We start from the raw sequence: 25,702 nt of genomic DNA on the forward strand, positions 1-25,702 counted from the left end.
TTCGCACGGCCGCGACGATGGCCGTCGCGTACGAGTACCTGTCGTGCGCGGTGAACCGCACATCGCACGTCGCGGAATGGGTGCGTCTACGTAGTGAGGATGCGGAAGAGGACACGTACGTCTTTGGCGTGCACAAAGGATTCGTGTCGGCCGCCGTGCCGGGCACCCGCCCGGCGTCGAGGTGGGCGACGTCGTGCCGCGACGCTGTGTACGTGCTCAAAGCGGCGCCTGCGCCGGACGCGAATCCCGCGCTGGTGCTCGGCTCGTACAGCGGCGACCTCGAGGTGTGGCGTGCCGTCGCAGAGAGTGGCGCGTTTTCGTGGCGCTGCGACGTCGCGGTGCAGAACGCGCATGGCGCCTCGATTACGGCGCTCGGCGTGGTGCGCGATGCGATGTCGGTCGCGCGCAGTGCGTCCGTCTTTGCGACAGGAAGCACCGACAACACCCTCAAGGTCTGGGAACTGACGCGTGGCGACACGCTGCAGGCCGACGTCGTGCAGGAGATTTCGCTGGGGGGGCGCTACGCGTTGGACATTGCCCTGGCCCACCTCCCGAACGGCAACGAGCCACTGACGACGCTCATGGCCGTCGCACTCACCGACAAGAAAGTGCACCTATACGTGCGCGAGGCCGGCGGCGAGTTTACGCTGCGCCTCCAGCTCGAAGGGCACGAAGACTGGGTACGTGCGCTGGACTTTTGCGTTGCGCCGAGCGTGCGCGGCGGCGCGTACGACGTGCACCTCGCGTCTGCGGCGCAGGACAACAACGTACGCGTGTGGCGCATCCAGGCCGAGTCAGTGGCCGGCGTCGAGCGGGCGCCGGCGGACGCCTTTGAGCGCATGGCCGCCGAGCTGTTGCCCGACGACGACCAGGGCATCAATACCAAGAAAAATTGGCTGTCATTTGCGCATGCGTCGCAGCGGTGGGCCGTGTCGCTGGACGCTATGCTAGTCGGCCACGATGCATGGGTCACCGGCGTCCGCTGGTTCCCCTCGCTGAGCGCGGATGCGCAGCGTGCGGTGCTGCTCTCGAGCTCGGTGGACAATAGCATGATTCTCTGGTCGCCCCAGGAGCCGGGCGCGACCGAGTGGCCGCTTCTTTCCGACGAGGCGGCGTCGCATGCGCTCTGGCTGCCGGTGCACCGCCTCGGCGACGTCGGCAGTCTCAGCGGCGGCTTCCTCGGCGCGACATGGCAGCCGACGACGAGCCGGCCGTCGGTACTCACGTACGACCGTCAAGGCGCGGCGCACCTGTGGGCGCTCGCTGACGGACAGCAGCGTTTCCTGCCGGGCGCCACGCTGTCGGGCCACGCCGGCCCGGCGCGCGGCCTCGCATGGGAGCCGTACGGCGACTACTTCCTCTCGACAGGGTACGTACCCCGACTGACGCAGCGCGGACCGCACCACACGCTTGCACGGCACCTACTGCCCTCCGGGCGGAGACGAGGACGCGGTTGCCGAGCGCTCGTGGCACGAGATGGCGCGACCGCAGACGCACGGCTACGACCTCGTCCAGGTCGCGTGGCTCGACCGCGTGTCGTTTGTGAGCGCGGCGGATGAAAAGGTGCTGCGCGTGTTTGGCGCCTCGCGGGGATTTGTCGAAAATGCGCTCAGCTTGCGCATGGTGCAGACGCACGCACGAGAGACGTACGTCCTCGCGCTCGACATTGCAGATGCGCGGCAGTGGCGGGATACCGCGCCGCTCGACGTGCCGCTCGACGCGGCGATGGCCGAGCGGCCTGCCGCACTCGCCGTGCTCGTGTTTAGCGATCTGCTGCGTGGCACCGAGCTCGGCGGCACGCCGCTGTGCGCGCTCCAGGACCTCGAGCACTTTCTGCAGCAGGTGTACACCAAGGCATGGGGCATCGCCGTGCGCCAGAACCGCCTCTTGGCCGACATTACCGTGTACCTCGTGCCGGGTGCGTCGGCTTCCCATGAAGGGCAGCAGGGGGCCAAGCGCTGGGCGGCGGCGTACGGCCAGCAGGTCGACGGCCTCTTTGCGGTCGATGGTGCCTATGCAGTGGACCGCCGTGTGCTTTCTGCCATTGCGCCGCTCGAGCCGCGCTCCATCGCGTGTGGGCCCCAAGGCGAGGCACACGAAGCGGCGTCGTCGGCTTTCCCCCGCGCGCCGGTCGTCGCGCTGGGCGGCACGTTTGACCACCTGCACATTGGCCACAAGCTCCTGCTGAGCATTGCAGCGCTCTGCACGACGCAGCGCCTGATTATCGGTGTGACGAGCACCGAGCTGCTGACCAAGAAGAAGCACCGTGCGCACGTCGAGCCGATCGCGCCGCGTCTCGAGGCGGTGCGCCGCTTTGTGCGTGCGTTCCGCACGGCGCTCGGCGAGATTACGCTCGACGTCGTGCCGATCAGCGACGTGTGTGGCCCGGCCGGCACAGACGCCGAGCTTGGCCTGCTGGTCGTGACCGAAGAGACGGCCAAGGGCGCGGATATCATTGCCGAGAAGCGGAAAGAGAACGGCGTGCCTGCGACGGACGTGCACATCGCGTCGCTTGTTGACGCTGCCGACGGCTCCGACAAGGTCGGCAGCACGGCGATTCGTGGCTGGCTCGAGGAGCAAGGCATTGCACCGGGCGATGAGTTTGTGCTCGACGTCGACCTCGCGCGTGCCAAGCAGCAAGGGCCGACGGCGGCCGGCGTCCCCCCGCTGGGCCTGTCGAACCGCGCCGTGGCCCAAGAGGCGGCCGATGCGCCGCCGGACTATGCCCCGTTCACCGCCCCGCCGAACCCCGAGCAGCTGCAGACGCAGACGCTCTGGCCCGAGCTCGAGAAGCTGTACGGCCACGGCTACGAGCTGCTGAGCGTCGCTGCCGACGTCGCGACGCGCCTCATTGCGAGCACTTGCAAGGCGACGTCGCCGGCCCATGCGGTTGTGCGCCTGTTTGACGGCGCGCAGCGCTACAAGCCCCTGCCGGATGTGCTCGAGGGCCACGCGCTGTCGGTGACGCGCGTACGTTTTTCGCCCGACGGCCAGTTCCTCCTGACCGCCTCGCGCGACCGGTCGTGGTGGCTCTTTCGGCGCGACGGGCCGGCGTTTGTGCCGTTTGCCGGCGAACGCGCGCATGCCCGTATCGTATGGGACTGTGCGTGGAGCCCGGATGAAGCGCTCTTTGCGACCGCGTCGCGCGACAAGACGGTCAAGGTATGGCGCCTGCTGCCCGGCGACGCTCCCTACGCGCTCCTCGCCACGCTCAAGCTCGACGAGGCGGCCGTCGCGGTCGCCGTCGGCCCCGACGCGAAGCTTGCCGTCGGCCTCGAGAGCGGTGCCGTGCTGCTCTATGTCGCCGACGCGGCGCGCACCGCGTGGTCGCTGCACACGGCGCTGTCCCACCACCACACCGGATCCGTGCACGATCTCGCGTTCCGGCCGCGTGGCGCGTGGACGGATGCCTACAACGACGTGCCCTACAGTCTGCTATCGGCCGGAGACGACGGGTGTGTCCGCCTGATCGACTGGCGCCCTAGCGGCCATACCTAGGTCAGTAGTGCAACGTACTTTTGCAGCTCCCACTCGCGGTTGTCCAGCGGGCACACCTGGCGCGTCTTGAGCCAGCGGGAAATGCAGTGGAAGTGGAAGGCGTGCTACATAAGTCAAGAAACGTACATTGCACTGTCCCCAGGCCACTGTGCACTCGTCGGTGGTCGCCGAGCCCTGGTTCGCCTGGCACTCGATGCCTGCGTCAGCCTCGGCACGTACACAGCTCCATAATATGATTCCGGCAGATGGCACACTGCGTCAGCGGCATCACGTACGTTGTCCACCTGAATGTCCCAGCTCCAGAGACACACGCTATTCCACTTCTTCACCTGGAAGCGCGGCGCGTCCCCGCTCGCCGGCGCATCGACCTCCATCGCACTGGGGGGTGGCGACATGGGGGAAGAGTGGAGGTGACCACGATGCCCGACGATCCGCGCGGCGCTCCGCCGCCGCCCGGCGAGCCCCTTGATGCGCTGCGTGAGCGTTCGCGCCAGGAGTATCTAGCGAAGCGCTCGCAGCAGCAGGTCGAGCTGCTGCGGCGCGAGATCCAAGACGAGGAGACGTTTTTCCGCGGCGTCAAGCTGACCAAGAAAGAGCAGCGCGAGCTCGACCACAAGAAGGAGCTGCTGCGCCTTGCCGAGGAGCATGCGGCGCTCGACGAGCCGGAGGAGGCGTACACACTTCCGGAGGACTATCTCACGGAGCAAGGGCGCGTGGACCGCAAGAGGAAGCATGCCGCACTGCACGACCGCCGATGTACGTTTTGCTACTGACCCAGACGACGACGCGCGCTCTGAGCGCGAGCGGCGCAAGCCGCAAACATCCGAGCTCGACTCGTTCGAGCGCGAGCAGATCGAGCGCTCCATGCTCCTGCAAGAGGCCAAGCAGGAGGAGGACGCGTTCGACTTTGTCATTGACGAGTCGCAGACGATCCAGTTTATCATGGACAAGCAAAAGGACGGCGGGCTGAACCAGGAGATGTCCGCCAAGGAGCTCGAGTTCCAGCGCCAGCTGCAGGAAGCCGAGGACCGCGCGACGTCCATCGACGCGACACGCAAGTCGCTGCCGGTGTACAAACTGCGCGAAGAGTTCCTCGAGGCCGTCAAGGAGCACCAAGTGCTGATTGTCGTCGGCGAGACTGGATCGGGCAAGACGACGCAGCTGCCCCAGTTCCTGCACGAAGCCGGCTACACGGCGGACGGCAAGGTTGTCGCCTGCACGCAGCCCCGCCGCGTTGCTGCGATGAGTGTCGCGGCGCGTGTGGCGGAAGAGATGGGCGTGCGCCTCGGGCGCGAGTGTGGCTACTCGATCCGCTTCGAGGACTGCACGTCGGACGACACCGTGGTCAAGTACATGACCGACGGTATGCTCCTGCGCGAGTTTCTGACAAATCCCGACCTCGGAAGCTACTCGGTGATCATGATCGACGAAGCGCACGAGCGCACGCTCAGCACCGATATTCTCTTTGGCCTCGTGAAAGACATTGCGCGGTTCCGGCCGGACCTCAAGCTGCTCATTTCGTCCGCGACACTTGATGCGGAAAAGTTTAGCATGTTCTTTGACGACGCGCCGATCTTTTTCGTGCCGGGCCGCCGCTTTCCGGTGGATATTCACTATACCCCCCAGCCGGAGGCGAACTATCTGCACGCGGCCGTCACGACCGTGTTCCAGATCCACACGACGCAGCCAAAAGGCGATATCCTCGTGTTCTTGACGGGCCAGGACGAGATCGACGTCGCGATGGAGAACATCCAAGAGACGGCGCGTGCGCTTGGCGGCAAGATCCCCGAGCTGATCGTGTGCCCGATCTATGCAAACCTGCCGAGCGACATGCAGGCGCGCATCTTTGAGCCGACGCCAGAAGGCGCACGCAAGGTCGTGCTGGCGACCAACATTGCCGAGACGTCGATTACGATCGACGGCATCGCGTTTGTCATCGATCCGGGGTTCGTGAAGCAGAACTCGTACAACCCCCGCACCGGCATGGCGGCCCTGACCGTCGTGCCGTGCTCGCGTGCGTCGGCGAACCAGCGCGCGGGCCGCGCGGGGCGTGTCGGCGCCGGCAAGTGCTTCCGCCTCTTTACCAAGTGGGCGTACCAGAACGAGCTCGACGAGAATACCGTGCCGGAAATCCAGCGCACAAACCTCGCGAATGTCGTGCTGCTGCTCAAGTCGGTCGGCATCCACGACCTGCTCAACTTTGACTTTTTGGATCCGCCGCCGACCGACACGCTCATCCGCTCGCTCGAGCTGCTGTATGCGCTCGGCGCGCTGAACGACCGCGGCGAGCTGACCAAGCTTGGGCGCCGCATGGCCGAGTTCCCGGTCGACCCGATGATGTCCAAGGCGATCCTCGCGAGTGAAGAGCACCGCTGCACCGAAGAGGTTCTCTCGATCGTGTCCATGCTTGCCGAGAGCGGCAGCCTATTTTTCCGGCCCAAAGACAAGAAAGTCCACGCGGACCGTGCGCGGCAGACCTTTTTCCGGCCGGGCGGCGACCACTTTACGCTGCTCAACATCTGGGAGCAGTGGGTCGAGAGCTCGTACAGCAGCGCGTTCTGCCTCGAGAACTTTTTGCAGCCCAAGACGCTCGCGCGCGTGCGCGACGTGCGCGACCAGCTCGTGAACTTGTGCGAGCGCGTGGAACTCGTGCCGGAATCCAACGCAAATGCCGCCGACATCACCGGCATCCAAAAGTCGATTGTCGCGGGCTACTTTATGAACACGGCGCGCCTCCAAAAGGGCGGGGAGACTTATCGCGCAATCAAACAAAACAGCAGCGTGCACGTCCACCCCTCGTCGTGCCTGCACAAACATGTTCCCCAGCCGCGCTTTTTGTGCTACTACGAGCTGGTGGAGACGTCGAAAAACTTTATGCGCCAGGTCATGGAAATCAAGCCCGAGTGGCTCATGGAAGTCGCACGGCACTACTTCTCCAAGGAGGACGTGCAGGACAATGCCAAGATCCAGCGCCAGCAGCGTACGACGGGCGTGTCGCAGGCGGCAAGCAGCGCACAGCGGGGAAAAATGTATGCATAGTACAGATAGTCTACTCGTCCAGCGCAAGGCATCACGTCCGCGACGTGCGTTTCCGGTCCTTGCGCACCACCGGTGGGGGCTTGGGCCGATTATTGCGTCGCGCGCCCGGGGGGAGGAGCCAACCGGTGTTGAAGTACTTGAACGAGTCCTTTTTATCCATTTCCTTCAAAACGCACGGTTCGGTCGCGGGCATCTCGGGCTCGGCGGCGTGGCGTCCGCTGCGGCGCGTCGGCGGCGCGACCGGCTTCGGGGCCCTGACGCGGGGCGCCTTGACGGTCTTTTCCGGCTCGGGCTCGGGCTCGGGCGTCGGCGCTTTGTGCACCATATAGTAAAACTGCTCAAGGAACGCGTCGACGGTGCTGGTCGAGGCGTCCGGCGCGCCGATCGGCACGTCGTCGCTCGGCGGCGCGTCTGGCGGCGCCGCAAGCATCTCGACGACCGCCTGCGGCGGCTCGAGGCCGAGCGCGTCGTCGTCGAGCAGGGCATGCAGCGGCGCAAAAATGCTCTCGAGGCTCTTGAGGATCTTGGCTGCGGCCTTGTGAATCGCCGAGTCCGGGCGGTTGTACTCCATCGCATTCGTGCACACCTTTCGCGCGTCGTGCTCCATTTCGGCTGACGTGGCGTAGGTGAACGAGGCGATGCGTGCGGCCATCGTCGACCAGTCCATCGGCTCGGCGATGCACTCGTAATAGTCCGGCGCGTCCTCGGTAGAGACCGGCTGGAGGAACCAGCTGGCCTTGTCGAGCGCCATGAGCGTCTCGAGCGTGTGCCGCATCTGGGTCTGTCGCCCGAGCATCGCGCCTTGGACGACATTGGTATGAAAGAGGCGCGCCTGGCGCAGCTTTTCCTTCTCGCGCTTGCGCACGAGCTCGGCGAGGAGGCGCACCTTTTCGAGGTCCTCGCGCAGGCGGTACACATACTGCAGCTTGGCGAGCTTGAGCGCAGAGGTGCGCTCGTCGACAAAGTTGCCGACGGTCCACGGCTCAATGTGCAGGCGCTTGAGGAGCGGCGCGCCCCGCATCTCTTGGCGCTTCAGGCTCCAGTACCGCACGATCTGGGCCACGGTCTGGGCCTTTTTCCGGATGGGAATGCGATGGATGTACTCCAGGACGCGGTGCACAATGTAGTTGGGCACCGGAAGCGGCCCTGCGCTGTAGAGCTTATTGTACGCCCTCGCGCTCTTGGACGCAATCGACTCGTACGCGCCGGTGCGCGCCGGGCGGTTCAGCGCAAGCTCGCGCGTAGACACGTCCGAGTCGCTCCCGTCGTCGTCCTCGCCCCGCACGCGCGCTTTGAGCGCCGCCTTTTCCTCGTGGGGAAGGTGGTGGTGGCAGTACGCCGTCAGCGTTTGGGGCTCCTCGTTCTCGTGGTCGCTCTCCTCGCGGTGGCGCTTTGCCTTGCTGAGCAGCCCCACGCGCCGCGCGCACATGACGTGAAAGGCAGTAAAGCACGAGCGGTGCTCGCACTGGATGCACGCTCCGCTCTTTTTGTTGCACAGGTAGCAACGCAGGCGCCAGCGCGCTTTTGGGATCTCGCTCACGCCGTCGATCGGCTCCATGTACACCGCGTTGCCGACGCCCGTCTCGGGGATCCACATCGCACAGAGCAAGTGCGCCCAGGTCCCTTGGGTCGTCTGCTTGAATGCACCGCCTTCGACCGGACACAGCACGCACGACACCGGGCGGTCGGGCGATACGGTGCACTTGCGGCACAGCCACTGCCCTTCGGGGATATAGGGAATGCCGTAACAGTCCTGGTGCACGGCGAGGTTGCATCCGTCGCAGAACACGATCGCGTTCAGATTCTCGCACTCGCTGTCGTCGCAAATCGCACAGATCGAGTCTTCGGGAAACTCGTCGTCATCCTCCGCCGCGCCGATCGAGAAACGCGAGGGAATACGCTTCACCAGCTGGAACCACTCCTTCTCGAGCCGGTCGATGATAATCTCGAACGCCTCGCACGACAGCTGGTCGAGCTGCTCGCCGCGGCGCTCGGCGTTGGTCTGCGCGAGCCACGCTTGGTCTGGATTAGAAGCAACACGCACCCTGCTCGTCCATATCGTACTCGACCTGCAGATCAAACTCGCCCTCGGTCGGCTCAATATACCGCACGAGGTGGGGCGGCAGATGCTGCGAGCTGCCGTCATGGTAGCCGTATTGCACCATGTGCACATCGTGCACACTCGGCGCGCTGCTCACCGCCTCCAGCTCCTCCGCCTCGACACGCCGATACGATGGCTGGAGCCGCGCGGCGCCGCTCGACGCGGACGCCAGCGTCGGCGTGCCATGCGCCATGTTGGAAAGACGCGTCGCGTCGCGCCCACGTGGCTTACGGCCGAACGCTCTCGACGCGACGATGGCGGCTCCGTCGCGGCGCTCGACGCGGTACGCGTCGATGAGTGAATCGCCCAAGCGCCCTGGGCTACGAAAACGGCCGCAAGGCTCGTTCTACTCGCAGTACTTTGCCGAAGGAGAGCTGAGCGAGGTGCGTTTTTTTTTTTGAACTGACGCAGGAGGACGATGAACCCCCTCGTGACGTGCACGAGCCGTCACCGCCCCGCGTGCGCCTCACGCGCAGCGGGCGGCGCTCGACAAGCTATGTAGAGCCGAGCTGGGATGACGACGAAGAGTCGCCTCCTCGCCGGCGTACACGCACCTCCGCCAAGGGCCTGCGGGGCTTTGTCGCGCCGGACGACGAGGACGAAGACGAAAACGCGGACTATGGCGAGACGGTGCGCGCACGCCGCGCGGCGGAGCGCACACAGCGCCGCGAAAATCTAATGAGCCTCGCCGCGTCGCGGTCGGCACGCCGCCACCGCGACTCGTCGGAGCCCGAGCTGATGCGCTCGAGCGCTCGCCTCGCCCAGCGCGAGCGCATGGCGTCCGAGGAACACTACTCGGAAGAGACGCCCTCCTCGGCAGAGAGCGAACACGAGCAGACGGGGCGTGCGTACAGCTTCCGCACGCGGAAAAAGATCAACTACTCCATGGTTGCGCCACCGCCCGAGCCGCCGCGCGACGGCTTTGGACGGCGTGTGCGCCGCGCGTCGCGCCCCTCGCGCGCGTACGAGCTGCCAGCCGCACCGCCGCACCAAGGCATCGGCCTGCCGAGCCTGCCGTACTCGTCGCTGCCGCGGGGGCGCCGGGGAAAAGAAGGATGGGATGCGCTGCCGCTGACCATGTCTGGCAAGGACTACGCCAGTGCGTTTGGCGAGGCGGACGACAGCTCGGACGACGAGCCGCCGCGCACGCTCGCTGCGCCAGTGACAGGTGGCAGCGCGCTCCTCGAAAACGGCCCTGCGCCGGCGCCGGCCGGCCTCGGGACTGCGACCGATGCGATGGGGCGCGTCAAGAGCGGCGGCGATCCGCTCGCGGACGTCGATCCTCTGGGAGTCGACATGCAGATCGACTTTGGGCACGTCGGCGGCCTCGAACACCACGTGCAGCAGCTCAAAGAGATGGTCTCCCTTCCGCTGCTGTACCCCGAGCTGTTCCAGCGCTTTGGCGTCACGCCGCCGCGTGGCGTGCTCTTCCACGGCCCCCCGGGAACAGGCAAGACGCTCGTCGCGCGTGCGCTTGCGGCAAGCTGCTCGACGTCCGGCCAGAAAATCAGCTTCTTTATGCGCAAAGGTGCCGACTGCCTGTCCAAGTGGGTTGGTGAGGCGGAGCGCCAGCTGCGTCTGCTCTTTGAAGAGGCCAAGAATGCACAGCCGAGCATCATCTTTTTCGACGAGATCGACGGCCTGGCGCCGGTGCGGTCGAGCAAGCAGGACCAGATCCACGCAAGCATCGTAAGCACGCTGCTTGCGCTTATGGACGGCATGGACGGGCGTGGGCAAGTCGTCGTGATCGGCGCGACCAACCGCCCCGACTCGGTAGATCCCGCATTGCGGCGCCCCGGCCGCTTTGACCGCGAATTCTACTTTCCACTGCCGACCAAAGAGGCGCGCCTCAGCATCCTCTCGATCCACACGCGCAACTGGGAGCCCCCGATCACCGATGAGCTCAAAGAGGTGCTGGCCGGTGCGACGAACGGCTTTGGCGGTGCCGATCTTCGTGTACGTATTGTGACTGACGCAGGCATTGTGCACAGAGGCGACGCTCAACGCCATTCAGCGGCGCTATCCCCAGATTTATAGTTCGTCGGAGCGCCTGCTCCTCGACCCGGCGTCGGTCGAGGTGGGCGGCCGCGACTTTTTGCTTGCGCTCGAGAGTACGTCGCTAAGCTAACGCAGAAATGGTGCCGTCGTCTGCACGTTCTGCCAGCACCGCGGCCACGCCGCTGCCGGCGCACCTCGTGCCGCTGCTCGGCAGCGTCGTCGATGCGGCGCACAATGTATGCCGCCGCATCCTTCCCCAAAAGGACAAGCGCTCGGCGCTCGAAGAGGCGCTTTGGGAAGTCGACCCTACAGCGCTCGGCGCCATGCCCTCGATCGCTGCCGAGTCGCCGGCAGGTGCACTAGAGCGCGAGCTCCTGCAGCAATCGTTTGAAAAGGCGCGAGTGTACCGCCCTCGCCTCCTTCTCCATGGGCCGGCTGGCATGGGCCAGGCGACGGCTGCTGCCGCGCTGCTGCACCGCCTCGAAGGATACAACGTCCAGACGATTGCGGTTGCGTCGCTTTTGGGCGACAGCAGCCAGACGCCCGAGTCGTCGCTCGTGCAGCAGTTTAACGAGGCACGCCGCCTCAAGCCGAGCGTCCTGCTCGTGCCCGAGCTCGACCGCTGGCCCGTGCTTCTGTCCGAGAGTGTGCGCGAAGCGTTCTGTGCGCTGCTCGACACGCTCAAGCCCGAGGATCCCGTGATGCTGCTCGGCGTCGCGAGCGTGCCGTTTGACGAGCTCCCGAGCGAGATCCGCGCGTGGTTCGGCATCCTGCCGCTCCACCGCGTTGCGATTCCGACGCCGTCCGAGGACGCGCGCGCCGCGTACCTCGGCGACATTGCGCGCCAGGCCGCTCGGCCGCCGTCGCAGTTTGCCGACGGTCTGCCGCGGCGCAGGCGTGTGCTGGACGAGCTGCCAAAAGCACCGCCGCAGCCGCCGCGCCAGCCGACGCAGCTCGAGTTGAGCCAGCAGACGGAAAGCGACGCGCGGCTGCTCGAGCACCTCAAGTTCCGCCTCGGCCCTGTGCTTGCCGAGCTGCGCAAAAAGTTTAAAAAGTTTACGCGCGACGTCTGGGTACGTTGTTCCGCTGACACAGGACGAGTACAATCTTCGCGAGCTTATGGCGCAGTTTGACTGGCGCCGCGAAAAAGGCAAGGTGATTGTCACGCTGCGCTACGACAAGTCCGACCAGCTCGTCGGCGCGTCGTCCGACGAGGGTGAGAACGATGTGCCGGCGGACGTTGGCGGTAGCGACGAGGGCGCAGACGAGGACGCAGACGAGGACGCAGACGAGGACGCAGACGAGGACGCAGACGAGGGTGCGGACGAGGATGCGGATGCCGGTGCGGACGAGGCCCCCGATGCAGCTATCGATGAGCCGGTGGTCGTGCCGGCAGACGCGCCGGCGGACGCGCTCGATGCGCCTGTCGAGGCGCCTGTCGCGGAACCTGCCGAATCCCACACGGCCGACACCGACATGGCGCCCGTGCACGAGGCGCCTGCCCCCACCGCTTCTGCCGAGGCGCCTCCTGCCGAGGCCAACGACGACTCACCGTATATCCTGCGCGACTTTACCATTTATACCATGACGTTGGAAAAGATGCAAAAGCGTCTGTACTACAACGGCTACCTTACGTGCGATGCGTTCATGGACGATATCAACAAGATCGTGTCGAATGCCGAGGAGGCACGCGAGGTCGATGCGGACCGCGTGTTCCGTGCACGCCAGATGCAGAACCTCGCGACGATCCTCCTAGACCAGTACATTGATGCGCCGTTCCGCGCCGAGTGCGAGCGCATGGCGCAGCGTGTACTTGCACGTGAAGAAGAGGCGAGGCGCACCGCCGAGCTCCAAAAGGCCGGCGAGGTGCACTCGCGGCGCCCCAATGGGCAGCGCTACAGTGCACGCAAGCAAGGCGAGGCGCCCGGCCCCAACGACCTCGTGGACGTCTCGACGATTGAGCGTGCACACAAACGCGTGCGCTCCACGTCTGCGCCTGCCGACGCACCCGACGAGCCGGAGGAAGAGGCGCCGAAGCGGCCGCGCACCGACGACGAGCCGGTGGCGGACGCGGTACCGCCCCCCGTCCCTCCGGCGGCGCCAGCGCTGCCTGACATGTTGCTCTCCACCACGGCACAGGACGAGCTCGTGGCGATGCTTGTGCGTACTACGAATGGCTTTTCTATCGAGCAACTCGAGCAGACCCGCGCCGCGTGCTACGACGCGATCCTCGCCCACCGCACCGCGTGGGACCGCCAGCCGCTCCTCGCGGAGCTCCACACGGTTGCCCACGCGCTCCACGAAGCGGTGCACGGTCGTAGCGCATAGCACGTGACATGGAAGTGCGGCCGAAGGTTGTGGAAAGCGCGCGAGATCTCGCCGGGGCGGACATTGGCCCGACGTGGCACGGACTGGCGAATATAACCTCGCACTTGCCACCGACCCGCGACACGTTTCCGTATCATGGGGAAGGACTACTACCAAATTTTGGGTGTGCCCAAGTCCGCCGATGACGATGCAATTAAGAAAGGTACGTCCCAACGACTAACGCGTAGCATACAAAAAGGCGGCGCTGAAGTGGCACCCTGACCGTAACAAGGACAACGAGGCGACGGCCAAGAAGAAGTTCCAGGAAGTCGGCGAGGCTTTCGAGGTGCTTTCGGACAAGAACAAGCGTACCATCTATGACCAGTACGGTGAAGATGGCCTAAAGGGCGGCGGCCCGATGCCAGAGGACGCGGCTGGCGGTTTCCCTGGCGCCGGTATGGGCGGCGGTTTCCCTGGCGGCGGCGGCCGCACCTTCCACTTTACCTCGGGTGGCGGCGGCAATCCGTTTGGCGGAGCCGGTGGCTTCTCGCCATCTGACCCGAACGATATCTTTGCTCATATCTTTGGTGGTATGGGCGGCGGCGGCATGGGCGGCATGGGCGGCATGGGCGGCATGCCCGGTATGGGCGGTATGCCCGGCGGCGGCCGCAGCAGCCGTGGTGGCCGCGGTGGTATGGGCGGCATGGGCGGCATGGGCGGCATGGGCGCCGATGACCTCGGCGGCATGTTTGGCGGCGGCTTTGGCGGCGCTGAGCCCGAGACCCACGAGAAGCCCGAAGATACCGAGTCGCCCCTCAAGCTCACGCTCGAGGAGCTCTACAAGGGCGCCACCAAGAAGCTCAAGATCGGCCGCAAGCTTGCGAGCGGCGGCAAGGAAGAAAAGGTCGTCACGATCGAAGTCAAGCCTGGCTGGAAGAAGGGTACCAAGGTGCGCTTTGCGGGTATGGGCAACGAAGTGAGCCCTGGCGTGTCGCACGACCTGGTGTTTGTCGTTGACGAGCGTCCGAATACCACGTTTACCCGCAACGGCGACGACCTGCGCATAGTCCAGCCGCTGAAGCTCGCCGACGCGCTGGACCCCCCGAAGCCCGGCTCGCCTGCCTCGCGCCGCAAGGTGACGACGCTCGACGGCCGTACGATCGACATTCCGCTGCCTTCGCCGGCCGCAGGCAAGACGACCATCACGCCCGGTCGGACGACGCGCCTCGCCGGCGAGGGTATGCCGATTTCCAAGGTCAAGGGCACGCGCAAGGGCGACCTCGTCGTGGAGTGGAACGTCGAGTTCCCCGACCGTCTTTCGGAGGCGCAGCGCAGCCAGGTTCGCGCCGCTCTGAGCTAAAGTTCAGAGTACTGTAATATATGTAGCATCTACCAGCATGACAACTACTTAGATCAGGAGACGCTCGATCTGGATGAGTGAGTGGGTGACGTACCGCAAGCTTGATCGTCTGGATCTGGCTCTGGAGCTCGCGGGCCTCGTTCGTGGTCACGCTGCAGGCGACGACCGGGCGCGACACGCCACAGGCGCGGCCGAGGGCAATTTTCGAGGGGACGAAGACGTAGGGCACATTCTTGTCCTCGCACAGCAGGGGCAGGTGCAGCACGATCTCAATCGGCTCGACGTCCGCGGTCATCACGATGAACTCGCAGATACCACGGTTGAGCGTCTTGGTCGCCTCGTTCGCACCCTTCTTCAGCTGCTTGTAGTGCGAAGCCTGCTGCACCAGATCAAGGATCTGGTTGGTAAGCGCAGCATCGGCGAGGGGGAAGGCCTTGGGGTTGACTTCGGACTCGGACATCTTGACCTCACGACTTCGGATCACAGGTCGGTGGGACGAAAAAAGTCGCGCAGCGCTTTTTGTCCCGAGCGCACGTGATATGTGGAGGGCCTGTGCGCGGCGCTCGCATAGCCTAAAGGCGTACGCCATGCCCGACGCGCCACCGCTGCAGGCGCCTTCCTGGGTGGCGACCATGCCATCGCATTTGGGGCCCGTGACCGGAGAGAAGCGATCTGGATCGGACGCGATCTTTGAAATCGCGCTCCAGGCCGACGCATCCTCGTTCCAGGCTGGGTACCTGGGCCTCGAGGGGTTCACTGCATGGATCGTGGGTGATGTCTTGGCAAAGCTCGATGAGGGCGCAAGCCAAAGAGGATATACAAAGTGTACTGTATCAATGCACGCCGTGGAGCGTGTTCTGGGCGAGGGGGGGCAGGCGATTGAACTCTACGCCGCTGAGCAATCCTTGTGGGAGGCCAACGCTCAGCACACACATGTGCCTGGCGCATTGCCGTTCCGATTTGAACTAACGGATGACCTTCCGCAATGCATCCATGGAACCAATAGCGAACTTACCTACCACGTCGAAGCGCGACTCCATGCGACACAGGGCGAGCCGCAAATCACCCGCATGCTCTTGCATCCCACTCGTTATACCCACCCAGGCCCAGACGCGCTCAAGCCGTTTGCATCGCCGGGATTTGAGCATCGCGCACGCTGGCACTGGAACACGGTGACGCCCAACTCGCGCTACTCGCTTGCGCCACTGTATTGGTCCTTGCACCAGCCGGTTACCGCGCACTTTTGGCTGGACTGCTCCGTGATTCGCAGCTGCGAGCCGGCCGTGGTCCAGGTGCACGTTCCGCCCCCAGACCAGTCCTTGGTGTTGGACCGTGGGCTGAAACTATCGAGCGTTGAGGCAGGGTTGGTCCGTGTGACACAGTCGCATCCGTCCGGCGAAATGTACTCGGACGACGATATTCTCGAGTACGTCCTCGCACTCCAGCGCGCACGCACGTCGGAGCAGCGCGATTCACTCTCGCACGATGCTGCATCTTCCTCGGCTTTTTCCACACACAAGCCCCACCGGCGCCACGCGCTCGTGGCGTTTTCCGGCAAGTCGTGCCGGTTTCACTCGCAGAAACCGATTCATCTGCAATTTGCATTGCGCTCAAATGCGCCGCCGACACCATCGGCACACCCTACGTTTGACCTCGGCACGACGCAGCATAGCCTCGGCGATGGGCAGTGTGAGTCCATCACGCAGGACACGACACTACACAATGTTCGGTTTGTTCTCTGCATCCGTATTCTTCTTCGTACCGCCACCGGCGAGCGCCAGGATATGTGCACCGGGCAGCTGATCAAGATCCTGCCCGCCCCGGCAGGGCCTGAGGCGGATGCGCCGGCCCTCCCGCCGCACTCGCAGGGACAGCCGAGCGACGCGCCTTCGAAGCAGTCCCCGTCGAAGCACGGCAAGGCGCCACACAGCAGCGATGACATTCCTGCGCTCTTTACGAACCAGCCCGAGTACGATGGGTACGACGACGCGAGCCAAATGGACCATGCGATGCGTGCAATGGCGCTCTCGACACCCGCACAGCCGGGCGCCTATGCTCAAACCATTATACGCGACCCGGCGCACGTCCAGTTCTCTACCACCGAGACGAACGAGCCACCGCCGAGTATGCATGAACATGTGAACGATACTCGCCTCCCTGATGCCCTGCGTTCGAACCCGTCATATGCGGCACAGTTGGCCAATATACCAAGCACGGAACGCGCACCATCCACCTACGATGCGGTCGTCGACCTTGCGCACGACCACTCGCCGCCAGCAGAAGAGCTTCCCAACTTTGAAGAAGTGTCGCAGCAACCCTCGGGTATACTCGCACCGCCGATCTGCTACACTCTCCCTATGGATTCACAGCCGTTCCGCGACTGGCCTGCCGGTGAACCTCCTCTGTCCTTCTCGGGAACGTGTGCCGAGCCCAGCGAAGCGAGGACCGACGCGCTGCCCCCGTCGTACGCCGACTCGGCCCCGGGCTCAGACGCAGGCGCACCGACCGCACCGCCGTCCGAGTCGGGCGACGCGCATCCTCCCGCCTACTTCCAGGCGCACGAGCGAGGACGCACACGTGCCGCGTCGCCACCGTCCGAGCATAGCAGTCGCGATGCGAGCACGTCGGCACGCGGCGATGGCGCCACTACCATCTTCCCGCCGCTGTATGAAGCATAGTGGTAATTAACAGTGTACATAAGCCATAATTCTAGCTTAGCTCGCGATCCAGCAGGCGCCGGAGCGTCGAGTCCCTCCACCATTCGTTCTGCTCCTCGAGTACGCGAAAGAGGGCGGACTCCCCGATACAGTACTGCGCGTAGATGCGGTCTTTTGGCGGCGATGTGTCGCCTTCCATCGGCGTGTCTCTGCGCCAGACGTGCAGCGCGCCCGCGTTTGTGCCGTGGAGGATGCTCAGCAAAGCGCCGCGGTCGTGCTCGTACAGGCGCGGCTCGAGCAGCTGGATGAGCGCGAGGGCGATGCGGAAAATCACCGCACCCGTCTCGTCCAGAAGGATAATGTCCCAGAGCCGCGCGACCGTGTCGACGTCGAGCCACGGCACGAATAGTGTGCGGATCCACGCACGCAAGTAGTCGCTTGTCCGCACACCCGACTTGTGCAGGTTGGCATACACGCTCGGGAGCTGCTCGGCCATGAGCGTATTAAACACGCGCTCGTAGCCTTGTAGCTCGACGGACGCGGGCTGGTTGCATTGCGACACGTTATGGTTCTCACCCGGGCCTCGCTCGAGTTGGTATAGGGTGTGCAGCCAGCTTTTCGATGCGATAATGTTCATCATCGCGAGGAAAGCGCGAGGCGCGGGCATATTAATGAGCAGCATCGCCGCGAGGCTCGCCGTGCCAGGGACGTAGAGAGCAAAGTTTGGGTGCAGCATCGACATGTCCATTGCCTCTGCATGTGTGCGTTGGCACGCTTCATCCGCACGTACATAGACATGCGCGTAGAGGACATCATGCAGGTCCTGCCACATGGGCGCGTTGGGGTGGTCAAAGAGGCGCAGGCTCGGTAGCGTCTGCCGCATATCGGCGTCGACCGCATCGCGCAGCTGATCGGGCACCATGCCATCATCGAGTGCGCGCTGCGCCGCTTTCGATGCACGTTCAAAGAGGTCGTGAGGTAGCATGAGGTTGTTGCCGCACGCGCGTGCCCACAGCGGGGCACGGAGCGGCTGGGGCACGCCTTGCCACCAAATGTCCCGGTAGCGCTGTTCCTGCCGGGCACGCGTCCAGCACGGCAGGATCTCCTCGTTCCAAATACGTCGCGTACTCGCCTCTTCCTCGCGAGACTTGTGCTCATTGGCAGCACGCTCTTCCTGCCGCTTGCGCTCGGTGAGCTTCGACTCTTTCATCATCGCGGTAAAGGCAGCAAGGTGACGTGCCTCTTCCTTGCGCGACTTGGGCGGCAGGTGCGGCATGCGCGTGAGGTTGGTATGCGTGCCGCTCATCGAGCGCCTCGGCTCGTCAGAGGACGGGGGTGACGCGTCTTTGGGCGGGGGAGGCGGCGCCTTGTCGCTTGCTTTTGGCGTGTCAAAGTTGGTATCCGGCGAGGTCGCCACCGGCGTCAACTGCTCGGTGGGGCTCGGAATCGAGTCGACCGGCAGCTGCGCCTGCTCAATACGGGCCGGACGCTTGGCGCCTGGCGAGGATGCCGCGCCGAATGAGTCCGACGACGTGTCCATCGACGTAGTATTCTCCGACGAGCGATTGCGCGCAGCATCCGTATTAATCATGAGCCCGTGCGCGGCGCGCGCCAGCGCAGTGTCGCTTTGGGCGTAGTTGGGGCGCTGCTTCAGTCGGTTGAGCGCATGGTCCAGCTGCACGTCGCGCATCGAGCGCTGCGAGCCGCCTGTGCCGACTAAGGGCGACAGACCGGGCTTCGGTGACCGCACGATATACAGCTCGCCGTTGTCGTCTTCCACAGTCATCGATACGCCAGGCTCCATCGTGTGATCGAACCGCACGCCCTTTTGCTCGGGCAGCTGGGGCTCGACCTGTGCCAAGCGCAAGAGACTCGGCCGCCCCGGCTGCTCCATGCGGCTCCGGTAGCGCCCCTTTGCCTTGCGCCCTACCGGTGTGGAAGACAGTCCAGGCTCCAAGACACCATGGTGCCGATGCGCAGCGGGCCCCTCTGGATCCGGCGTTGCGCGACCGTGATCAAACGATACAGCGGGTGACACATCAGACTGTGAGTCGTCTCCATCCGAGGTATTGTGCGAGTCTGGCACGCTATGCCGCCGGCGCCGCGGCTCGCTTTCCATGCCATAGTGAAAGTCGGTGTCCGGCTGGTCGGCTTGCTCGCTGAGCGCGACTTGAGAGCGGAACCAGCGCGCGCCTCGCTTGTAGCTTGCATGCAAGGATCCGAGATCGGCTGTCGATGCGTTGCGAGGTGGTGTGCTCTCCTTGTCGAGTGACACGTCGACAAAGCTCGAGTCTGACGCAGGGTTCTCTCCAGCCGCCTTGGCCGGCCCATTTTTTTCAACCATTCGCAATCACGTTCTTCCTAATGGCTCACTCAATCAATTGCACATGAAATACAACGAGTGAGGCTCTGATTTGAGCAGACGGCGTCAGTTCGTTCGGCCACGGACCAAGCGTGCCAAGGGCTTCCCCACCGACCGATGCATCGCATTGCAATCAACTTATGTCAGCATGCATATAACGGACTTCCGGCGCGATGCGGATTCGAACGGATGCGAGACTACAGAGTACTGGAATTTACAGACAGGAGAAACGCCTGGTGTTGCCAGAACACACTACCTGCTATGGTGAAGCGTGTCTGAACATGATTAGAGTCCCATTAGCTTCACTTAGTCGATGTTCTTTGCCGAGCAGCAGTTGAGCTTCGAGAGGAAGCCGCCCTTGCCCTTCTGGGCGACCTGCTCGGCTTCCTTGCGCGCGCGCAGGTTGGCCTCGGCAATGGCCTCGGGGCCCGAACCATTGGCAAGGTACGGGAAACCAGCGAGCGGCGACTTCTCCTTGCCGATTTTGCTGCCAGCCTCGGTCATGCCGCCCTCGGCGATCTGCTCGTCAAAGTCCTTCTGGGCACCCTGCGCGGCAGCCTTCTCATTGTCATCACCAGCAGGCACACCATCCTCAAGCTGTACATTAGCACCGTGCGTCAGGTCGTAGCCCTCGGCCGCAGAGCCATCGTGCGCATGCTCTTGGGGCAGCTGCTCAGCGTAGTCACCCGAGTGGTAGGCGTCCGCGCCGTATGGGTCGGTCTCCTCCTGCTCGGCGCCGTAGGCATCAGCGCCACGGGTCGCATCTTCCTGCTGCTGGTTGTAGTACGCAGCCGACTGCGCGTTGCCATCCATCGAAGGACCGTTTGCATCATAAAACAGGTCTTCAGAGCTCTGGTTCGGCGTCGACGAGTTGGTGTACAACGACTGCGTAGGACCCGACACGGCCGTCTCGGAACGCGTCATGCTGGGGACGGAGGCGGGGACAGAGGCGGGGACGGAGGCGGGAGCCACATTGTTCGTGTCCAAGTCGCTGGACGCGACGTAGGTCTGCAGGTAGGCGAGGCTGTTGGTCGGCGGCACCTGCTCCTCGTTAATGGGGACGTTGTTGGCAAGCACGGCAGCACCAACACCACCAGCAGCACCAGCACCAGCACCGACCGCGGCATCGGTGGCGTAGTTCGAGTAGTACGACGGTTCAGTTTGCGTACCGGTCTGGTAGGCGGCCGACTGGTCGTAGCCGGTGTTGTAGGCCTCAGCGGGGTAGCCCTGTGTGTAGTACGCGCTCTGGCTGTAGTCTTGGGCCGGGGCACCGTACGCGGCTTGCTCGGGCTGGCCGTACTGCGACGCACCATGCGCATAGGCGTTCGGGTCCTGCTGCGCGTAGGCAGAAGCATCCTGCTGCGCGTAGGCAGAAGCATCTTGCTGTGCGTAGGCACCCGAGTCCTGCTGAGCATAGTTCTGGGCATAGGTGGGCTGCACAGACTCGTAGTTCTGCGCGGGCGTGTCATCCACACCCTTGTTCTTGCCAGAGATGGCCGCGTAGCCGGCCGCACCTGCGCCGAGACCAGCAACACCCGCAGCGGTGCCAGCAGCAGCACCAGTAGCAGCATCATCGGACTGCTCACGGGCAGGCGCACTCTGCTCCTGTCCCTGCTGGTTCTGCTGGTTCTGCTGAGCAGAGCCGTTGCTGGTACCTTCGCGTTCCGAAATGCGCTTCTGGATGGCCGAGCGGCCGCGGTCCTTGCCGACATCGTGCGTGATCGTCTTGCCGCTGGTCTGCTTGTAGGTCCAGTGGAAGGTGAAGTCGGGGGTGATGATGCCGGAGCGGTGGTACGTCGTCTTGGCGCGAACGACCGGGTCGAGGTCCATCCATGCAAGGCGGAGCTTCAGGGCCTGGAAGTCACGTTCGTCCTCGAGCTTCTTGTCGGAGCCGTGGGACTTGTCCCACTTCTTTGTGAGGTCCTCGTATACCTGGGCCTGCGCCATGTAGGCGTCCCACAGACGCTGGCGCTCGGGATCGCCCGGCGGGCGCGTCTTGTTCTCATTCGGCTTCGGAGGAACGAAAGTGACCTCCTCCGCGAGCTCACCACCCAGCTGTTTCTCGAGACGGTTGGAAGGGATCAAATCGAGGTCGCCTGGCTTGCTGGTAAAGTTGATCTTGGCACGGACCGCAGGGTCAAGCATAGGCGAAATCGCCTTCCAGATGCCCTGGAAGATCCAAGGGGCGTTGTGGATGTAGAGCTTGCTGAGTGTCTCGGGGTAGTAGGCCTCGAGAATCTGCAAGATGGTCGTCAGCGAGTGCCAGTCCATGTTCTTCATGCCGAAGCCGGCCAGGTCAAAGACAATGACAATCTTGTCGTTAGGGTACGACATGAGGCAGCGGAATGACTCGGCGGTCGCAATGACGAAACGCGTCATCGTCTCGGGACCCTGCGCCTTGGCCAAGTGACGGTTCACGTGGATGTACACAATGGGAATGAGGTTGTCCGTCATACCAGCAGCAAAGGTCTTGTTGGCCTTTCCCTGCTCTAGGTACTTGTCGTCGATCTTCGAAAGACCGAGGTCACCCTTCTCGACCAGGTCAATTACCTTGGACTCGATTCGCCATTTGATGCACTTGGCAAGCATCGCAAAGGCGCGGTGCACGTTCCACTGAGGTCAGCAGACCTAAAATTCAACGTACCTTGCGCGCACGCAAAAACTTGAGCATGATCATATCCGGCACATCGGGGCCACACAGGTACCAGAACTGGTCGTAGAATTCTTGCACACCGTGTGTCTTGAACAGCGACTGCAGAGCCTCCTGCTCCTCCTGGTGCGACTTGGCAGCCTTCGCCTTGTCCTCCTTGGATAGTCCCTGAACCTGCTCTTCGCCGCTACCAGCAGCATCGGCAATCTTGCCATTCTTGGCCTGCTCCGGATTGTCAATAACGTTGAAAAAGAGGCCCCACATCTGGGCCAGCTTCGCTTTCTGCTCCGAGGTCAAATTTCCTATTAGTTAGCCTGTAATCCTAAGCTGTGCATACCATAATGACCTGTGGCAGGCGTAATCGGCTTCACCGGTAGAGCTTCCGACATTGTGGTCACAAACCGTGATCCGGCGTAGGTAGCAACCCAAGTTCCCCGCGCTCTCACACTGAGTATTGAGCCGCATGCAGGCCTTAGTCAGCACGGGCAAGCGAGTGAACATCGCCCTCCCCACGCATGCGCGTATAACGTAAGCGCCACGGCTTGGCCTATTCCTCCACCTACGAATATGGCACGGCCGCCTTATGCTGTACCAATCGCGGACCGTGCGAAACCTAATGCGCTCCTTACGGTGGTCAAAGTGGTGTCAATAGCATTTTTCATGTGCCCCACAATGCTATGTGAAATGCTTCTGGTTATTCTCTGCATGCCGTTGTGGTACGTCTGGCCCACCGCGTTCCAGACCGTGATCCGCGCGTGCAAGACACTCTTTGTCATGTTGCTTACGCACATGTTTTCCGTCTTTGCCCTTTCGGAGATAGTCATCTCGTTTGGTGGTATGGATGGGCAATGCGTCGACGCGGAGCAGTTTGTGCAGCGCGACGCTCTCGGCCGCGTTGTCGGCCTGGATCTGCCCTCGACGGGTATCTGGGTTGGAAACCATCAGATCTATACAGACTGGGTGTACATGTGGTATGTTCTTTTCCTAACTCAGGTCTCTCTCTCTCTTTGCGGGCCTCGCAGGAAATTACTATATTGTGCTGAAAGAGTCGCTCCGCAATATCCCACTGCTGGGTTATTTTATGGAAGTCTTCCAATTCCTCTTCCTCTCGCGGAACTGGGAACAAGATCAGCGCACAATGCGTGCTACACTAGACTCTATTCTCGAGACAGGGCCTAGGAAACTTGCTCTGTTACTATACCCAGAGGGGACCAATATGAGCAGGAACCAGCACCCAAAGAGCCTCAAGTTTGCCGAAAAAATTGGCCGCTGCGGTTTAAAAAATGTCCTGTTGCCGCATAGCACGGGCCTGTACTTTTGTATCAAGTCGCTACGGTCGAAACTTGATCACGTATACCTCTTGGTACGTCTTACCTTGCTTATCGCAGGATTTCACCATTGCCTATGAAGGTGTGCAATCTGGCACGTACGCGCCCGAGTTCTTTACCATCGGTATGTTGTTATGTTAACACGCAGCCAGCCAGCTTTTCGGTGGTGTCTCCCCCCCTCGCATTCATGTCCATTGTGACTTTGTGCCGCTAGACGCAACAAGTCCCGCACTGACCAGCCCCTTATCGACTTGCCCCCACTTGGAACCACGTGTGTCTTCCAACACGGCCCCCGCGTTCGACGCGACCGAAAAGGCCGCGTTTGATAAGTGGTTAATGGATCGCTGGGAGAAAAAAGATGCACTTATGGAGCGTTTCTACCATGAGGGCGACTTTGTCCAAGGTCGCGCTGCACTACGAGCAGTTCCTGCGGCACCTGGGTGCCAAGATGTATTTGTCCAATTTCCTCTCGTGCCCCCTTCTCTGCGGCAGGAGCTGGCCTACTTCCTCCTTATCCCCTTGACCCTGCTCCTTGCCTACATGTATTCTACATTGGCCCGCGTGGCGTATTCCTCGCTTGCTGCCCAGATCGCGGGTGGTGCTCACGCGGAATTATTTTGAAATATAGATGTTCATTGGACGCATCCGGCGTTTATATGCGCATCGCGTTAATCCCCGGCGCGGTGTACATGCAGGTCGTGATTCTACTCAGGGATAGTGTCCGTTTGTCAATCCAAGGGTTGACGGCGCAAAGCCCATTTAGACAGGGGCTCGCCCGTACTCTTTCCCTCATCTCCCCATGTTCACCTCGCGTTTCCTCACCCTCGCCCTTGTTTCCCTGACAGCTATTGCGGGCGTGCTCGCCGGCAGCCAGCCGAAGAGCTCGCACGCTGAGCCTGTGAAGGTGGAGAGCAGCATGCCTCTCATGTCCTTCGCCGCTGGTCTCACCCAGGAGACCTACTGCCCCGGCTCGCAGATCAAGCCGGGTCTGAAGATTGGTGATGCCAAGCTCCTGTGGTCTACTGGTGATGGCTACTTCATCCAGCGCGCTCTCATTTACCACTCTGACAAGCTTGGTATCGCAGTGGCTTACCAGGGCACCAACCTTGATTCGCTCTTCTCCTCTATCCACAACGTGGAGTTCGTCGGTGTGCCGCCGGACTGGCGCTACGCCAAGGGTCTCCCGGCTGGCACCAAGCTCTTCTACGGTTTCCAGGATGCCTACCTTCAGATCGTTGACAAGGTTTACCCTGCCGTCCAGAAGTACATGCACCAGTACAATGAGTCTCGTGTAACTGTGATTGGCCACTCGCTTGGCGCTGCCATGGCCCTTGTTTCTGCTGCCGACTTCAACTACCGCATTGGTACCGGTGTCCACGACATTTACCTCTACGGCCTTCCCCGCGTTGGTAACCCCATTTTTGCGGACTGGGTCGACAAGACCTTCGGCAAGAAGCTTCACTGGGCTGTGTCGGGCAAGGACTGGGTGCCTCATGTTCCCCCGCGTGAGTTCGGCTACCAGCACCCGTCGAACTACATCTGGATCAACCCGGCGAACTCGACCAACTGGAAGCGTTACCCCGGCCAGGAGAACGTTCACGGCTTCAACTCGATTAACCCGGAGTGGCTGAGCTTTGATGATCACCAGGGTGTCTACTTCCACACGCAGATTGGTGCTATGAAGGAGGGTCACTGCCCTGCTACCTTCGGCAAGGACTAATTGCATTGCATTTGTTAATTTATGTTGTAGAACTACAGAGTTTTCTTGCTATGAATAGTTGTTAGGGCTGTCCCAAACCCGCTTGAGACGCTGATGGGCGGATGGCTGCTACCGAATATTCTGTGATGGCGGAGTATGTGCATTTCATATTTGTCAAAATAAATGCGGTCATGACAAAATTTGCTTGATGTGCGTTAAATTGAAGTACGTGAGGATTCTACTGTTCGGGATGGCAACGCGTAGCTTTGAACACTGCGTGTCGTAGTTTTTTTCGAGACGGACTTGGCGTAGGTACACATATTAGTGATTTTGGATTGGCGATCATTGGACAAACCTGGAGCTTTGTGGCTCCTTTATCCAGCGTGCCCTGATTTACCATTCCGACAGGCTCAGTATTACGGTGGCATATTAAGGCACCAATTTTAGCACACCCTTTTCCGCCATCCATAACGTTTAAATCGATGGCGTTTCGCCAGACTAGTGCTACTCCAAGGGTCTCCCAGCCGGCTGTTCGCACTGGTGTCCACGGCATCTATCTATTTGGCCTTGCTCACGCTAGTAGCCCTATATTTGCCGACTGGATCGACAAAACGACCATCGGGGCATCTATTTCCATACATAAATTGGCGCCGGCCTTGGCCACTTCCCTGCCATCGTTGGCAAGGATTGAATGCATTGCATT

The 25,702-nt window shown here is 62.6% G+C and overlaps 11 protein-coding genes across 11 annotated transcripts; 7 read left to right on the forward strand and 4 right to left on the reverse strand.

Annotated features, from left to right (window-relative positions):
- Positions 1-17: 17 nt before the first annotated feature.
- On the forward strand, positions 18-3,498 carry ELP2 (Elongator subunit elp2; the record flags this gene model as incomplete). The annotated part of the gene is made up of 2 exons (XM_060267410.1): positions 18-1,369; positions 1,392-3,498. The coding sequence occupies 2 exons, from the start codon at positions 18-20 to the stop codon at positions 3,496-3,498; spliced, it is 3,459 nt and encodes a 1,152-aa protein (XP_060123393.1).
- A 419-nt stretch (positions 3,499-3,917) lies between these two features.
- On the forward strand, positions 3,918-6,537 carry CDC28_1 (RNA helicase; the record flags this gene model as incomplete). The annotated part of the gene is made up of 2 exons (XM_060267411.1): positions 3,918-4,254; positions 4,277-6,537. The coding sequence occupies 2 exons, from the start codon at positions 3,918-3,920 to the stop codon at positions 6,535-6,537; spliced, it is 2,598 nt and encodes an 865-aa protein (XP_060123394.1).
- Positions 6,538-6,568: 31 nt separating this feature from the next.
- Positions 6,569-8,831, reverse strand: MJAP1_003484 (uncharacterized protein; the record flags this gene model as incomplete). The annotated part of the gene is made up of 2 exons (XM_060267412.1): positions 6,569-8,559; positions 8,582-8,831. 2 exons carry the CDS (start codon positions 8,829-8,831, stop codon positions 6,569-6,571), a joined length of 2,241 nt encoding a protein of 746 aa, XP_060123395.1.
- Positions 8,832-8,892: 61 nt separating this feature from the next.
- Positions 8,893-12,964, forward strand: YTA7 (TAT-binding protein-like protein 7, AAA ATPase; the record flags this gene model as incomplete). Its single annotated transcript, XM_060267413.1, has 5 exons — positions 8,893-9,021; positions 9,050-10,594; positions 10,617-10,749; positions 10,772-11,709; positions 11,732-12,964. The coding sequence occupies 5 exons, from the start codon at positions 8,893-8,895 to the stop codon at positions 12,962-12,964; spliced, it is 3,978 nt and encodes a 1,325-aa protein (XP_060123396.1).
- Positions 12,965-13,099: 135 nt separating this feature from the next.
- Positions 13,100-14,303, forward strand: SIS1 (Molecular chaperone (DnaJ super); the record flags this gene model as incomplete). Its single annotated transcript, XM_060267414.1, has 2 exons — positions 13,100-13,166; positions 13,192-14,303. 2 exons carry the CDS (start codon positions 13,100-13,102, stop codon positions 14,301-14,303), a joined length of 1,179 nt encoding a protein of 392 aa, XP_060123397.1.
- Positions 14,304-14,351: 48 nt separating this feature from the next.
- Positions 14,352-14,763, reverse strand: SNU13 (RNA binding protein snu13; the record flags this gene model as incomplete). The annotated part of the gene is made up of 2 exons (XM_060267415.1): positions 14,352-14,372; positions 14,398-14,763. The coding sequence occupies 2 exons, from the start codon at positions 14,761-14,763 to the stop codon at positions 14,352-14,354; spliced, it is 387 nt and encodes a 128-aa protein (XP_060123398.1).
- Positions 14,764-14,890: 127 nt separating this feature from the next.
- On the forward strand, positions 14,891-16,981 carry MJAP1_003488 (uncharacterized protein; the record flags this gene model as incomplete). The annotated part of the gene is made up of 2 exons (XM_060267416.1): positions 14,891-15,070; positions 15,353-16,981. 2 exons carry the CDS (start codon positions 14,891-14,893, stop codon positions 16,979-16,981), a joined length of 1,809 nt encoding a protein of 602 aa, XP_060123399.1.
- A 31-nt stretch (positions 16,982-17,012) lies between these two features.
- Positions 17,013-19,304, reverse strand: MJAP1_003489 (uncharacterized protein; the record flags this gene model as incomplete). Its single annotated transcript, XM_060267417.1, has 1 exon — positions 17,013-19,304. One exon carries the CDS (start codon positions 19,302-19,304, stop codon positions 17,013-17,015), a length of 2,292 nt encoding a protein of 763 aa, XP_060123400.1.
- A 324-nt stretch (positions 19,305-19,628) lies between these two features.
- On the reverse strand, positions 19,629-22,236 carry MJAP1_003490 (uncharacterized protein; the record flags this gene model as incomplete). The annotated part of the gene is made up of 2 exons (XM_060267418.1): positions 19,629-21,935; positions 21,967-22,236. The coding sequence occupies 2 exons, from the start codon at positions 22,234-22,236 to the stop codon at positions 19,629-19,631; spliced, it is 2,577 nt and encodes an 858-aa protein (XP_060123401.1).
- Positions 22,237-22,677: 441 nt separating this feature from the next.
- Positions 22,678-23,514, forward strand: MJAP1_003491 (uncharacterized protein; the record flags this gene model as incomplete). Its single annotated transcript, XM_060267419.1, has 5 exons — positions 22,678-22,943; positions 22,966-23,019; positions 23,275-23,335; positions 23,361-23,424; positions 23,453-23,514. The coding sequence occupies 5 exons, from the start codon at positions 22,678-22,680 to the stop codon at positions 23,512-23,514; spliced, it is 507 nt and encodes a 168-aa protein (XP_060123402.1).
- A 585-nt stretch (positions 23,515-24,099) lies between these two features.
- MJAP1_003492 (uncharacterized protein) lies at positions 24,100-25,020 on the forward strand (the record flags this gene model as incomplete). The annotated part of the gene is made up of 1 exon (XM_060267420.1): positions 24,100-25,020. The coding sequence occupies one exon, from the start codon at positions 24,100-24,102 to the stop codon at positions 25,018-25,020; it is 921 nt and encodes a 306-aa protein (XP_060123403.1).
- Positions 25,021-25,702: the final 682 nt, after the last annotated feature.

This window comes from Malassezia japonica, chromosome 6 (genome assembly GCF_029542785.1).
Source record: "Malassezia japonica chromosome 6, complete sequence".
In the NCBI taxonomy this organism is placed as follows: Eukaryota; Fungi; Basidiomycota; class Malasseziomycetes; order Malasseziales; family Malasseziaceae; genus Malassezia; species Malassezia japonica.